Genomic DNA, 16,375 nt, shown 5'->3' on the forward strand with positions numbered 1-16,375 from the left:
ATCTCCTCACAATATTATTATAGATATTGATATCAATTATTGATATACATTTCCCACCGTTGCTGTTCCATATGTCATAGCAATGGTGGGAGTGGTAACGCAGACAGGATACAACCAGTATTTTTACCACTGTATTGGGTGTACTAGCTCTGAGCAGGTTGAGATGACAGGTGGTTAAAATGCTGGTGACCATCAGAAGCATTTATTTGATCATACATGCAAATCCAGTAAAACGTAAAGAAACTTTAATTGTGTAGGTAAATGCTAAATGCTTTAGTCACTGGACAAAGCTTTCACAAATACATACTGATTAAATTATATAGTTAGCAAAATGTTTCATGCTTGATAACTTCAGGAACAATATTTAAAGAAAATAGTATAATGGATGCTCTGTATGCTGACCAGTAGCTGTATTCTTCTCACTTGTTTGTGTTCAGATACACTGTTCAACTGGAAGTTTGCTTAATCAAATAAATGATCATTTCAGTTAATCTTTATAAGCTCTTCAGGTCAGGCACCTTGAGTGCAATTCTGGTCCTACTTATTCAATGGCAGTTGACTTCAACAGAACCAAGACTTCATCCATTATCTTCATCACTATAAATTGCCTAGCAGCTTGTTGGTGCTATCCACTAAAAGAAATCACTTGTATTCTATTTTAATTAGTTTCTTATATTGCATCCCTCACCATAATATCTCAGTACTTATTTGGACTACATTTCATTTGTGGTTGTCACCTAGTTGTTATAATGGCAGGAACTTTCATTTCAGGGCAGTTTTTGCCATCACTAGCCTTAGTGTATTTAGGATGACTGCAGCCTACATGTCTTTTTAATTAGAAGTGTGGCAAATGGCCCACCAGTAACTCATGGGGGAGAGTCACTGGTAATTGCTGCATGTGTTCACAGTAAGAGCTAGCAAATCCTGGTAAGTTATGTCAGCCTATGTTACATCATATGATGTGACATAGCTTGAAGTGACCTGACATTAAGCAAAGCACACGTCATGTTTTATCATGTGCTTAAAAAAAAATCTATATAGCAGCTTTTCTGTTGAAAGTGGACAGCACAGGTATGTTTGTAGGAGCAAGTGCTGGGATACAGATATCTCTGCTGTTGGGTTGCTGTACTTTTCAAGCAAAGTAAAACCATTTTGTTCACTTACTTTATATTTTAACTGGGAAGAAATTATGGTTTCAGAGCAGAGAATTGAAATTATGCCTCCCAAGAATGAATGAGAATATGGAACTGTTCGGTATAGGCTGCATTTTATTCAAAATAACTCAGAGAATTTAATTTTAAAGACAAAAAGTTGTCATTAAAATTTAGATTCATACTCATTTTACTTAATTTACAATTTTTAGCCCTTAATCTCTTATGTGCTGTGACTTCTTGTGTCTGCCTGATAATGTGAAGCATACCATATCTTGCCTCCCAGCTCCAAAGATGTGATGCGTGTGGACCCTAACCTTCTTAGGTGAGGGTTTAAATGCTTTGGTTTCATAGACAATTAAAAATCTCCTACTCGCAAGAAAGACTCACTCTTTTAATGCTGGTGGCATGGCTGACTGGGCATTACAGCGGTCATGAGTACACAAAACTAAAGACTTCAGAATTCCCCAATCTGGAGAACTTGGATTTCTTCAGTCAGTCTCGCCATCCAGCAGATTAAAATAGAGAGGTGACATATCCAAATTAATGTCTGGAATGGTTTCCTCCAGGCAGAATGAATTGCAAGAGACCTTGGTTCCTGGCTCCTAAAAGGATCTTCACTCTATCTGGCCAGATGGCAGGACTATCACCACAACTCCAGAATTTGGGTAGAGGTAAGCTGTTCTACATTTCTGTATGGCATGCTAACAAAAGCTTACACTGTAATCACTAGTATAGGTCCTTATCCTGCCCTGGCCAACCAGACCATGGCAACAGCCATCAAGCTTAAACTATGTTTTTGTTCTGGGAAAAACTAAGGCCCTCAGGTACAGAAGACAGACAGGAATGCAAAAGTAATTTATTTTCACCTGATATAAGACATTTCTTAATAGTGAAACCAAACCAATTAAACTTGGGTTCAAGTGCTTAGTCCTGAGTCGAGCTGTTAGAATCATTATTATATGATCTTACAATATTAGAATATTATGAGATTAAAATATATTACATTCCACTCCTTGCTCACATTGATAGTAGAGTAAAACAACTTAGTTATCTTTTGGAATGAATTTATATACAGATATTTTGAAAAGCTGCAATGATAGGATCAATTGGTTGAATGTTCAAAAGCTCCTAATTTTCTTTTCCTACAATACATTCTGTAGATTACTACGGGATTTTTTTGTTTGATTGTTGTTTTTCAAATTCAGTGTCTGATAAAGTTTAGTATTCATTGCATAGCATTCCTTTTATAGATATAAAAGACATTTCCTGCTATCAACAAGATAGAATGGGCCAAATTCTGCTCTTATTTATATGGTGCCTCCAAGATACTGGAAGCTGCATCCATAACTTGGGGCAGAATTTGGCCCATTTTGTTTTCTTAAAACGCATTGCTGTTAATATTTCGAAATAGTTAATGTAAAACTATATTTTGAACTACTACCTGTAAATTTCTAGGGTCTGCATGTATGAAAATAAAAAGTTTGCTCCAGCACTGCAACTTGTAATTGCACTAAATAGTACAGCACTTTTCATTTAATCTGATCTCCTTTGACTAAAGGGATAGGGGATTCTTTCCTGAACTAATAGGATTTAGCTCTTGGCGGGCTGAGTATTAATTCCAACACTAGGATTTGTGCTACTGCAGCAAGAGAGGCAGGAAAATGGGGAGAAAATGCCCAAGTCCCTTCAATCTGAAACCCTTCTTCTATTTCAAAAGAAGAGATAGGGAAGTGGGTGGAGGATATGGAATTTTCCTCATCATGTCTCCAAAGATGTGCCACACAAACATCTCAGATGGGGCTGGTCCACTTACTGTATTCTGTTACAATTTTGCTTGCAATTTGCAAAATCACTTACATTCTGCTCTCTGCTAGGAGGCTTCATAAAAGGGCTTTCTGGATGTTTACGCGGGGAAGAAAAAAAAAAAAACACCCCGCAGCAGCAAGTCTCAGAGCTTGGGTCTACATATTTGGGTTCCCACAGCTTGTGCTATGGGGCTTAAAAATAGCCATGTAGACATTTGGGCTTGGGCTGGAGCTCTGAGTCCCACCCATTTCACCTGATTTCAGAACCCAAGCTCCAGCCTGAATGGGAACATCTACACAGCTATTTTTAGTGCTGCAGTGTGAGCCTGGCGAGCCAGAGTCTGTCGACCCAGGCTCTTAGACTTGCCACCACTGGTGATTTTTTGGAGTGCAGATGTACCCAAGGTCTCAAAACTACTTTTATGCATTAGCATAAAGTCATAGTGAGAAATGGTCATTGCAGTCTGGATCATTCTGAAATACAGGAGGCAGGATAGTCCCATGGAAAAGAGTGGATGTTCAATATGCTTTATAAGGTATTATTGGCATGAGACTTCCTAGGCTGCTTAAGTACCAGTGCCAGACAAGACAGCATCAAGCACAGTGCCCACACTGAAGCAATAACATCATTTAATATCTGAATGCCCCACTGAGTCATGGCCTTGTTTTCATAAGAACATAAGAATGGCCATACTGGGTCAGACCAATGCCGACAGTGGCCAATGCCAGGTGCTTCACAGGGAATGAAAAGAAAACAGCAGTTTATCAAATGATCTATGTCCTGTTGTCCAGTCCCAGTTTTTGGCAGTCAGACGTTTAGAGCATGGGGCTGTATCCAGGATCATCATGGCTAATAGCCACTGATGGATGTATCCTCCATGAATGTATCTAATTCTTTTTTGAACCCTGTTATAGTTTTGGCCTTCACAACATCCCCTGGCAACAAGTTCCACAGGTTGACTGGGAGTTGTGTGAAGAAATACTTCCTTATGTTTGTTTTAAAGCTACTGCCCATTAATTTCATCGGGTGACCCCTGGTTCTTATGTTGTGTGAAGGGGTAAATAACACTTCCTTATTCAATTTTTTAATACCATTAACAATTTCATAGACCGCTATCATATACCTCCTTAGTTATCTCTTTTCTAAGATGAACAGTTCTAGTCATTTAATCTCTCCTCATATGAAAACAGTTCCATACCCCTAATAATTTTTGTTGACCTTCTCTTTACTTTTTTCAATTCTAATACATCTTTTTTGAGATAGGGCAACCAGATCTGCAAACTGTATTAAAGATGTGGGCGTACCATGGATTTATAGTGACATTATGATATTTTCTGTCTTATTATCTATCCCTTTCCTAATGGTTCCTAACATTGTTAGCTTTTTTGACTGCCACTGCACATTGAGCAGAAGTTTTCAGAGAACTATCCACAATGAATCCAAGATCTCTTTCCTGAGTGATAACAGCTAATTTAGACCCCATCATTTTGTATGTATAGTTGGGATTATGTTTTCCAATATGCATTACTTTGCATTTATCAACACTGAATTTCATCTGCAATATTTTTGCCCAGTCACCTAGTTTTGAGATCCCTTTCTAACTCTTCACAGTCAGCTTTGGACTTAACTATATAAATTTATTTTGTATCATCTGCAAACTTTGACACCTCTAGAGTCTTTTTTAAAAACCGGTGTTACACTAGCTATCCTCTAGTCATCTGGTACAGAGGCAATAAGTAAATTATCACAGTTAGCAGTTCTGCAATTTCATATTTGATTTCCTTCAGAACTCTTGGGTGACTAATATCTGGACTGGTGACTTATTACTGTTTAATTTATCAATTTTTTCCAAAACCTCTTCTTTTGACACCTCAAGTTGCTTAGATTTGTCACCTAAAAAGAATGGCTTAAGTGTGGGAATATAAAAATATAAAAATTGGCAATATTTAGTCATCTCCCTTCATGTGATGTAATTGAATGGGACTCTTTTTCATTTGACTATTTCTCTTCAATTCCCGCCTGTACTTTATCAACTTCAATCCAGTCCTCTTTACTAGGATACAGAATATGCCCTTTAATAAACCTCTTCCTAAGAGTGTGTCTGTCTGATTCATGTGATCCTCCGCACCGGTCAGCTTTCTCCCAGCCGTCTACAACCTTTTTAATTTTACATGCCAGTAATCTGGTTCCATTTTGGTTTAGGTGGAGCCCATCCTTCCTGTACAGGCTGCTCCTTTCCAAAAAGGTTCCACAGTTCCTAATAAACCCAAATCCCTTCTCCAAACACCATCATCTCATCCACATATTGACACCCCGCAGTTCTTCTGCCTGTCTAACCGGCCCTGCGGGTGGAACTGGAAACGTTTCAGAGAATGCTACCATGGAAGTCCTGGACTTTAATCTCTTACTAGTAGACTAAACTTGGCTTCCAGGACCTCTGTCCTCCTTTTCCTATGTCATTAGTACCTACATGTACCACGACCACCAGCACCTACCCGGCACTACATATAAATCTTTCTATATGTCTCAAGAGGACCTCAACCATCGCATCTGCAAGGCAATTCACTATGCAGTTCTCCTGGTGATCACAAACCCAACTCTCTCATGCTACTTCTACATCCATCACTTTTATTAGTTGATTGTAATGTTGTATTTACTATAGACTGTTTCCCCCTCCCAGTAAATCTGCTTACTTTTCGGGTGTAGACCTCTCTCTTGGACGAAGCGGTGGGACTGGAGGTGGTACATGTGGAGGAGGTATCGGGGAAGAGACCTTAAAGGCATCAGTGCCATTGTCAGAAATGCTTTTAGACAATGGTCTGTATGTCTGTGTCTTTGCAGCAGGGTGTGACTGAGCGGGGAGGGATGGGCTGTAACTACCTAAAGTAAAACAGAACACAGAAACAACCAAAATGCATCTCAGTAAAATACCAAACATTCATTTAACAAATCTGGGACATCAAAACCTTGTAAGTTTTAGAAACACATTGGTGAGTATTGTGTGCATTTTCAAATAATTATTATAGATCTATATATGGCCCTTCTTCCCTGCCCCACCCACAAAGGCTCAGGACATTCCATGGGAATTAATCACAAGCTGGCAATTAACTGCAACCTCTTATTAGTCCCCCAGAACTGTCCTGCCCTTAGCTCTTATTGGTGTCATAGGCTGAGAAGGAAAAAGAAATAGATACACCTTTTTCATTCTTTTTAATGAATGTTCTTTGGGTTTGTATGTAAGAGCATCTCTACGCAATTAGATTTGTGGACAATTACCCAGACAAATTTCTTGACTAAGCTCTCAAGAGTCCATTTGGGTCATGAATCTTGGATATACACACATGTTCTTGATAACACACAAAATATCAGCATGGGAGCCCCATTGAAAGCAATATGAAAATTTAAATTAAAGAACTCTTAAAAGTGCTTTTTGCATAACACACAATACTTTGTATTGTACATTTCATTCACATGATAAGGAGTTTTTGTTCTAGTAAAATATCACTGCAGTATGATTTCTTTCTTCTGAAAGATTTGAAATTTATATATCTGTTATAGGAATAATATTTTACTTTTTTTATGCTAAATAATGTCAATTCAGTATAAAAAATTAACAAGATCACAAAATAGAAGCATCATAACTAGGTTTTCTTAATGTAGTACAATCTAAAAATATGGCAGTTGTATACAACAAACTGCACAATGCTTATCTTCACCTGTATATGTAATTACACTTAACACTTTCATACTGTACTTTACTCTTTAGTTTAATATTCAAGAGTCAAACTATACACTATCATTAATGAAAATAAATATAATTTAGTCAGAGATTACAACATTACAGTATATCCCATCTGCACTGAGAGGGCCACATCTGCAGTACATGTCTGATTAATTCTGTAGTAAGAAATAAACCAAAATGAGGTGTTGCCACATTTGGTGAACAAAGACACAAACAGAGATCAAAAAGAATAATGACATTTGATGACAATGATGACAAACTTAATAAGAGCAGGCCGGAGTGGTTAGCTACCATTGTTGCTCGCTGACACTAAGAAAAGATTCATTGGAAGTGAAGGAATAACTCCTACCAGCATTATATGCATACGCAGCATTATACATGTCTGTGCCGTCATCTATAAAGAGAAATATATATGTTACAGTAGTGCACTAGCTGTCAGTATTTCATAACAAGCAGCTTTGTCTTTGCAAATACAAACAGAAGATTAGTAGACTATCAGCTCTCAGCCCTCGTGTACATGTTTTCTGGAGTCTGTCTTTGCCCTTTACACGTATCATGGGCTATTTTTATCAACTTATTCTGAATGGCATATTGTTGCCATGACACCCAGATTGCAGAGTTACTGGTTCACCCCAAATTGTGAGTTATACTCATTCTTTTCTATTCAACCCTCATCTCCTCCCAGCTGTTTCCTCTCCTGTCTGTTTCCCCTTATTAGAAGACAATAACGTATCATTCCTACTTTGAAAAGCAACTTCTTACATCTAGTAATGTTGTCCAGTGGCTAGAGCAGGGGACTGGCAGACATCATTTTGGTGTTTTTCCATTCTTGATTCTGCCATTGATGTCGTGTATGACCATAAGCAAATCAACCTAGCTACATCAATTTCCCCATCAGTAAAATTGGAATAATATCAACTCCTTCCCTCACTGAGGTATAATGAAGCATAATTATTGTTGTAAAGTGCCTTGACATCCTTGGATGAAAGGGAGAATACGCAAAAATATTATTATTAATAAGACTAATAATATGTCAGAGGATCCTTTTCTTCAAAAAATAATTTATTTACAAATTAACAGGAGGAGAGAGGAAAATAAGTAGGGGCAGCGAATTTTCTCATTCAGTAGGCTTCATTGTCCTAGCACACAGGGGCTCTGTAATAGAAGGTAGCAATGACCACCCTGCACCCAGCCAAGTCCTGGTCACTCAGACTGAAGATGAGTACAGGCAAAGTTCCTTGCTACTCAGAACATCTCACTGACCTCTTGTGCTGTACATGATCAGATAGGCTTTTCTCCTTTATTTTTTGTTAGTAATAAAAATAAGTCCATCAGAAAAGTACGTAGCCTTTTGCTGGAAAAACACTTCTGCTGTAATAACATTTATCACACCGACTTAGCTTGGAGAAATTCCCATTGGGCTCTATTCAGTATCTACAACTCAGTGATCATAAGCTTTGTTATGATCAGTGAGCAAGCCACCAGAATGCAGGGAAAGTGCATTTCTTAATGCCACTAAGAGTTATGTAACAAACAGAAAAATGTATACTTACCAGGCTTGTGAACCATATGGATTTGCTTAAACATTGTCTTATACCAATCCTTTGGCCGGTCAACTGTCTGAATAAAATACAGTTTACAACAATTAGCTAAAGAAACAAAAAGGTCAGTGGTGACATGTTAGATCAAATTCATCCCTGCTGTAATTCCACTGACTTGTAAAGAGATTCTGTAGGGATGAATTTGGCCCATTGTGGTCAGTCCCTTATGGATCCCTCCCACACATACTCTTTCTCATTCACTGTACAGCTGCAAGGTTTCCTATGAATCTTTGACTCAGCCCTAAATATCTTTCAGCGTTTGGAATCTGCTCTTGGATACAAAGACAGTATTTAAGAATATAGGAATTGCCATACCAGATCAGTGGTCAATCTATTTAATGCCCTGCCTCTGACAGTGGCCAGTACCAGATGCTTTTATAGGTAAGACCCTACCAAATTCACAGCCATGAAAAACGCATCACGGACCGTGAAATCTGGTCTTTTGTGAACATCTGCCCTATACTATACAGATTTCACCAGTGTTTCTCAAAGTGGGGGTCCTGACCCAAAACGGGAGCACAGGGGGATTGCGAGGTTTTTGTAGGGGTGTCGCAACATTGTCACCCTTCTGCGCTGCCTTTAGAGCTGGGTGGCCAGAGAGTAACGGCTGCTGGCCACGCGCCAAGCTCTGAAGGCAGCTCTCTGTCAGCAGCAGTGCAGAAGTAAGGGCGGCAATACCATATTATGCTAGCCTTACTTCTGCGATGCTGCTGGGGACGGCGCTGCCTTTGGAGCTGGGCTCCCGGCCAGCAGCCACCACTCTCCGGCAGCCCAGTTTTGAAGGCAGTGGAGCCACCGCTAGCATCACAGAAGTAAAGGTGGCAATATCGCGACCCCCCTACAATAACCTTGTGAACCCCCCCCCCCAACCCATTTTGGGTCAGGACCCCTACAGTTACAAAATTGTGAAATTTCAGATTTAAATATATGAAATAATGAAATTTACAATTTTAAAAATCCTATGACCACAAAATTAACCAAAATGGACAGTGAATTTGTTAGGGCCCTATTTATAGGAAAGTATAAGAAACCTAAAAGTAGGCAATTACCAGCCCACAGGAAACATTTATTCCTAACTCCAGGCAGTTAGTGGCGAACATGAAATTATCTTAAAATAAAATTGCTACTGAATGCAGCTGTGGAAATTTTCATTACCTGCATAAATGTCTTTTTTTAATGCTACTAGGAATTTGACCTTCATGACATCTTGTGGCAATGAGTTCCATATGTTACTATTTTTACATAATGCATAATTATTTCCTTTTATCAGTTTTACATCTGTTGCCTTTTAATTTGATTGAATTTCCCCTGGTCCTTGTATCAGGAGAAAGGATAAGCAGGAGCATTCAATTTACCTTCTGAATACCACTCATTATTCGGTACACCTCTGTGACGTTTCCTTTGGAAACTGAATAGTCCCAATGTTTTCAATCTTTTTTTCTTATGGAAATTTCTCCAGGCCTCTAACTACTTTCACCACCCATCTTTGAACCCCTTCTATTTCTGCAATATCTTTTTTGAGATAGGATGACCAGAACTGAAACAGTATTGTAGGTGAGGAGAGATCACAGATTTATATAATAGCAAAATAATGTTTTCAAGAGTATTTTCTATCCTGTTCTTTTTATATCCTAGCATTTTGTTTGCATTTGGTGACCATTGCTGAGCAGTGAGCAGAGCTTTTTATTCAGATGTCCGCAATGAAGCCCACATTGTTAGATGAGTGGTGATAATCAATTTAGAGCCTCACAATATATACAAAAAGTTCAATATATACCTTGCAATGCGCATTACTTTGCATTTGCCATTGTTGAATTTTAACTGTTATCATGGTGCCCATTCACATTCACCCGCTGAAGTTCCCCAAAGTCTTCTCTAGTCCAAATTAACCTACAGAATTTGGACATCTGAATATTTATCACCTCACTGTTCACCATCTTTTCTAAGTCACTAATAAATATTTTAAACAGCAGTTTGCTTACCTATGTTAAAAGAGGCACTTTTTTGTTGTTTTAAATGCTCCTTGCTACAGTCATTACCGTATATTTAACTCTTCTATTTGTTAACCCCTAAAACTGCACTTTGAGGAGCTATCATTGTAAGTAACTGGACAGAAACTGCTCCCTATCAAAAAACTTGTCTGCAAGACTTTTTATGAAAAAAATCTTAGGTCTCACAAAATTGCTAATTTATGGTACAAAATACCAATGTATACAATAGGCCAAATCAGTCTCTCCTGTTTTTGAGATGAAAAGAGCAAACACTCAACTGAAAAGGCCAGAAATCTGTTGGAGGGAAAGGAGTTGAACCTAAGCAGCAGTAACCTCTGCCCCATCTCTGAGTGCAGGGAGTTTATCTGACCTGAGATTTGAGATGGTTGGTTTGCATGGAGTGGAGATGCTCAAGGAAAAGCTGCTCGGTGTGGCATTATCCTCCCTCCAATCCCAATCTGCAAACTCACAGAGAGTAATTCTGATCTTGTTAACATTAATTCCCAAGGGTTGGTTATATCTCTGTGCTTGCAAGACTCTGGGGAGGGCTTGAGCTTGATTTATGAAGAAGCCATTGGATCCATGCTACCAATGTCTCCCTGCTTGTGATGGGCCAGAAATGATCCTCCAACTGAGTTTGGATGGGTGGTGGTGAAAATCTATAGGAATTAATGCAAAAGTGTCAACACTAATCCTTATGGTTATGTCTTCACAGTTTGCCAGAGAATGAAGGTGCATAGATGTCTTCAGGCCCAATTCCCTTGCTGACAGTCACATCCCCTCCAAATCTATGGAAATCCAATCATGCAGAATACATGGGGAGAGGCTTTCACGGGGCCAACGGAGCGGGGAGGGGATGGGAAGAGAAGCATGATATCATTAAGTTTCAGTTCTCCTCTCTCAAACATATTTTTGTGTACTTGAGCAGGTTTTGCCCTTCAATTCTCTGACCCTGTGTTTTGGGCAATATTAAATGAGTTGAGGAGGGATAAATCAATTTTTTAAAATAAGTTGAAAATTTCAACTTACATTAGCTAACTCCACAAGCCATCCATTACACTGGGAATTATCCACGTTCACCCATGCATCTGGTCATTTTAGATACCATGCTGATTCACGTGGACTACATTTATTGCAATTAAATGGTGAGACACAGTTATTATATTTGAATGAATAATCAGGGAAAAGATAGTAAAAGAGAAAAGAAAAATCTGCAAGTAGTACTTGGGAGACTCTATAATCATTTTCAGTGTTGTAACAATCCATCAGACAGTGCACAATTAAAGCAGGCATCTATGATTCTCAGTGGAGCTTTTTTCATTTTGCCCTACATTCTATTTCACGTATGAAGCAACCCATAATTAAATAGTGCTTTGTGTTAAAATGTTTCCTAATTATCAGTGGGTAAAATCCATTAAAAGAAATCAGTTCTAGCTGGAATGTTACATCATTGCGAAAGGAAAAGAAACCTGGTCAGACTGCATTTTGTTATTTACACACAAAAGAAAGGCCTCTTTAGTATTCAGAATAATTTGATAGTTAACCGGGAAACAATTATTTTGGATACTGTGGTTAAAAAATATGCAGTCACACTACATTTTAGTGACTTTTTTCTTGGTTAGATCCATAGTAATGGTATTTAAATCTAGCGATGTCTAGTACAGTACCACTTTAATTTCTGCTTGTGGATACAATTGATACTGCACATATAATATTTATTACTGTATTTAGGAAAACAGCCTAAATTCACTTACCGCTTGATTTAAAAATTCTGTTTCTTACTGACACAGAAAAATTGCATTTTGTGTTTGTGAATTCTTATTCCCAAATATTGGTATTTTATAGAAGCTGAAGAAACAGATCTCCAACAACATAGCTAATGCTCAAATTTGAGGACATACATGATTAGATTCTTACAGCTATCTTGTTTTTCCTCATCTTTGTAAAGATTCAAAGGCTTAGCAATAACATGGTATAGATACTATTTTGCTCCCAAACTAGCTGGAAAATTTGAAAACTGGATTAAAATCACAGCTGACAATTTGACTGAAAACTCTTCTGAGAGAGTTACAATTTGATCATTCACTTCCAAAGTCAAATTTTTCTGCCCTGGCACTTCAAAATGCTTGGGGCTATGCTGGTAGTTTGGTCGTATTGCAAGGGTCTGAGTGCCAAACTTTGGCTTACTCCCGTGCTTCCTGGTTTGGCAGGGGCTGAAATACTATCGAGGCAACAAGCTCAGATGCTGGGAGTAAGGAGAGCTTTGCAATGACTGCTTCCAGTATGAGAGACAGAAATGTTAAGGATGGATTTTGAAGACAGCTCCAGCCAGCTTTTCTTGGCAGGACAGCACTGAGCTTTGAGGACTGGGAGCATAAAGGAAAAACGGGAGGAGATCATCAGCGTTACATGCTGCAAAAAAAGTTTGTTTCTAAACTCTCATTTGAAAGCCTCTCTTTGTGCAGCACAGTGTCTCAATATGCAATAGTTATGTTATTTACAATGAGGTGCAGTGGCTGAGTGGTCAAGGTGCTTGATTACAATCCTGGAGACTGTGGGTTCAAACTCACACTGAAAGACTACCTCAAGTTCACCCAGCTACAAAATGGATACCTGATCCACAGACTTAGAGAGATAAGGTGGGTGAGATAATATCTTTTATTGGACAACTTCTAACCATAGGGTTAAGGAAGTCAAAGACGGTTGGATGCAAGGCTAGTCGGATAACTCCCTTGTGTACTGTTAGCTATGGAAACAGATACAGACATGCATTAAACCATGTCAGCATGATGAGCCATCTGTGGCTTGGGGCAGACCTTTTTAATGTTCTCTACTACACTGAAACTCATGTTTTCTGCACTCTGCAGGCAGCTGTCTTTTTAATCTGTACAAGAAACTTGGAAACTTTCATTGTATTGCTGAGATGAGCTGAACTGAAACACTCAGGTCCCTCCAACAGAAGACTGAAGGGTGAGCTGGATATTTGGGTGCCCAATGACCCTTGGAAAACAGAGCAACTGCTACTCTCCTGTTTTCCCTTGTTCACTGAAAACGCTGCTGTGGCACTTCTGTATGTTCCTGGATGGTGCTACATTTCTGAGGGATGGGATGGTGCAGCATGTTTGCTGACAATACCACCACCTTCAGTCTCTCACTGCTGGGATATGCTCAGATCTACACATCAGCCTCACTCTGTTTAAACTGTATGCTCAGATCAGTACCTTGAGAATTGAATCTCATTTCCAGTGGGGTGTGAGGGAAGTGGCAATACACACACACACACTCTCTCTCTCTCTCTCTCTTACTTACATGGTATATTCCTAGCAGACCATAACTTTTAACTCACTCTGGTCATGAGACTCATTTACATAACAGTAATATTACAAGCTGCATAAGGTTTTGATGCAGCAGCACAGAGCTGAAAAGAAAGCAATCCCAAACTGGAAAAAAAATCCAAATGGCATACATGAGTTTCAGAGAAAATCTTAAGAGACTGAGACTATCAGATCTGGAAGTTAAATACACTGTTGGCAGCTTGCCAGCCACATTAAATACACTTGGGGGATTTCTGTTATACTCTTATATAACTAATATCCACCCTACGGAATCAATCTGCTATTCTTAAAAAAGCACAATAAAACAATAACTTCCTACACAAAAGGCAGGGCTGTCTGCTTAGCAGGAATGGGAAGCTATAGCTTAGTTCTAATGCGAGTTACTCATTTTTTAAAAGCTTTCTACTGTATCATTTGTATATGCCGAAATCAAAGGAAAGGAAAGCAAGAAATGCTAGAGTTTCCTCCCCCCACCTTACTCAAAATATCCCAGTCTTACCACTTATTCTGAAATCTTTCCTATTGCTTTTCTCCATCAATTCCTGTTTTCCCCCTAATTTTTCAATCCAGTGAAGCAGCTCTTGGTAATTACACAACCCCATATGTCGGTGTTGGCAGGCAAAGTATATCCAACAGCTGCTACATCCTTGCACCTCACAAAGATTTCACCTGCAAGGGCTCTGCCGCTTTCATCCTGGCTCCCACTCTTCTTACTCTCTCCGTCTAGCACAACACCTCTCCTCCAGCCAGGAAGGCCAGTGAGCTGCTCCTTCGTAGCCTCACTGCTACTGTCTGGACCAGCCAGAAGGGGCTGCCCTGACAGCAGCGTGGAAAGAATGCTTCAGCATAGTAAAAACAAAACCCTTCAGTCTGACATCCTGGGACTGCTCAAGCAGTGACTAGTGGCAAGTCATCAAAACTGGACTAATCACAACGAGAGGGTTTCCATGCTGCTCATTTAAACATCATGAAAAAGCATGGTCGGTCCACGATGCATTTCATTGGGATAGCAGTCGAACGGGTTATTATTGGAACAAGTCTGTTAATTTCAATACAGTAGCCATGGGAAAAAAATAGGCACCTGAGGTTTATTTGCTAATGGGAAAAATTGGCAAACTTTGCAGGTTTAGAAAGACAAGACAGACAGTAAATGAAATTACAGCATAACACCACAAAGGGCAGGGAAAATAATAGAAACAAGAACAAAAACTGCAGTTCTGACTATTTATAATTAAAACTAGAACTATGGGGTTGCCCAGTTATGCTTCCTGCAACACACAGTATTATATTCATGAGCCCTCTGATTACACATGCTCTATTCCACATTATATAAGACTAGAAGAATGTGAAAAACCCATTACCAACAATCAATTCATTGTCTGAGTTCTCTCTCTGTTACTCTCTCTCTCTTACACACACACAAACACACACTCCCTGGCATTTCCTACCGTTCTAATTGCTGTTGGGATTCCAGATTCATCTACCGGGCCAATCCCTGCATAATGTGGTGCTCTAATGACTGTGACTTTCTTCTCTTCCTCTGAAGATCTACAGATTGGTATTGTACTGGGAGTGGTGCTGCTGCCAAAAGACTGACCATACTGTGAGTATGTCTCTGTGGAGTCTGTAAAGATAATGCGACAGAATGTTGTATAACGATAGAATAATCATACTTAGCACTTATAGCACGCTTTACATTTCCAAAGTGCTGTTCAAACATTAAAGGAAATTTGATAACCACATCCATACAGAATACCTGATAATACTACACGTTAGCCTGAGCAGCTGGGTTTAGTAGGATTTCCACTGCAAAACCTTCTACTCAAGTAGTTACACATATGTGGATTATTTTATTAAACTCTGTGCGGAGCTCAAAATCTCTCAGGTTAAGAGAGATTAAAAAAAAAAGAAAAGAAAAAGTACAACATTTGAAAACAAAATTTGTTTTTCTGCTTTTAAGGTCTGGCTGAGGGAAGAGAGACAAACACACAGACAAACAAAAGTCTTAGCGAAGCTAGTGGAATAGACACTTTTTTTCTGTAATCTAGACTTGCCACTTTGCCATCCATACTATGAACAAGTGCTCTGCGGTAATGTGAACTCTTCTGCTCCCAGAAGCATGGAAGAGTTGAAAACAATTTCTGTTCTACATGTGTAGTAATGAATTTGCTCAAACATTCCACAGAGATTTTCAGTACATATGTTGGATCCTGCTTTTATGCTGTGAGTTACCCAGGAAACTCCCTTTAATGTTACCAGCTTTGGAACTCGGATGAATTATGAGGTCTATTATGTTTTTTACAGATACTTTTCATCCTTACATTTATATTAATACCTTTATTTAAATAGCTTTACATGATTAATATGCCATGTGCACATCAATAACTCTGCCTCTCCCCGTAGCACGCATGCCAATGAGCAACGTTCATTCATTGAGGTGAAAACTGCAGGCTACTACCGGTTTTTGGTGCAGAGGATAATTTTGCAACTCCCTCCCCAACTCTTCTTTTAATTATTGAAATTAATACTAGCTACTACTACCTACCTCTAAAATTCACAGCAAGTCATTAACAAAAAGACACAATGTTAAGATGCTGGGACATGTCATATGAAGCCTTGTACTGTCATAAGGTGATGTGCTTAGATGTATTCTTGCATACAGAAGAAACATAATAAGATTCTCTAGTCATTCAGGCAACAGATTTCTGTGGCTAATTAGTGGGCAGTTATGACTATCTAAGCATGG

The 16,375-nt window shown here is 38.9% G+C and overlaps 1 protein-coding gene and 1 long non-coding RNA gene across 51 annotated transcripts in view; one reads left to right on the forward strand and one right to left on the reverse strand.

The window, feature by feature from the left end:
* Positions 1-11,772, forward strand: part of LOC135983966 (uncharacterized) — a 59,373-nt gene extending 47,601 nt beyond the window's left edge. Inside the window, exons 2-3 of the long non-coding RNA XR_010601851.1 lie at positions 1,721-1,825; positions 11,010-11,772. This is a non-coding gene — a long non-coding RNA (uncharacterized LOC135983966). The remainder of the gene's footprint in view (positions 1-1,720; positions 1,826-11,009) is intronic.
* Positions 1-16,375, reverse strand: part of SORBS2 (sorbin and SH3 domain containing 2) — a 291,973-nt gene that overhangs the window by 65,530 nt on the left and 210,068 nt on the right. For all 50 annotated transcript variants that reach the window (XM_065597974.1, XM_065597968.1, XM_065597957.1 and 47 more), the window contains 4 exons: positions 15,078-15,253; positions 8,256-8,322; positions 7,052-7,096; positions 5,654-5,840 (listed from right to left, as the gene is read on the reverse strand). In XM_065597974.1, coding sequence (XP_065454046.1) covers positions 5,654-5,840; positions 7,052-7,096; positions 8,256-8,322; positions 15,078-15,253 — 475 coding nt within the window. The remainder of the gene's footprint in view (positions 1-5,653; positions 5,841-7,051; positions 7,097-8,255; positions 8,323-15,077; positions 15,254-16,375) is intronic.

The sequence above is a fragment of the Chrysemys picta genome, chromosome 5 (genome assembly GCF_011386835.1).
Source record: "Chrysemys picta bellii isolate R12L10 chromosome 5, ASM1138683v2, whole genome shotgun sequence".
NCBI classification, from domain to species: Eukaryota; Metazoa; Chordata; order Testudines; family Emydidae; genus Chrysemys; species Chrysemys picta.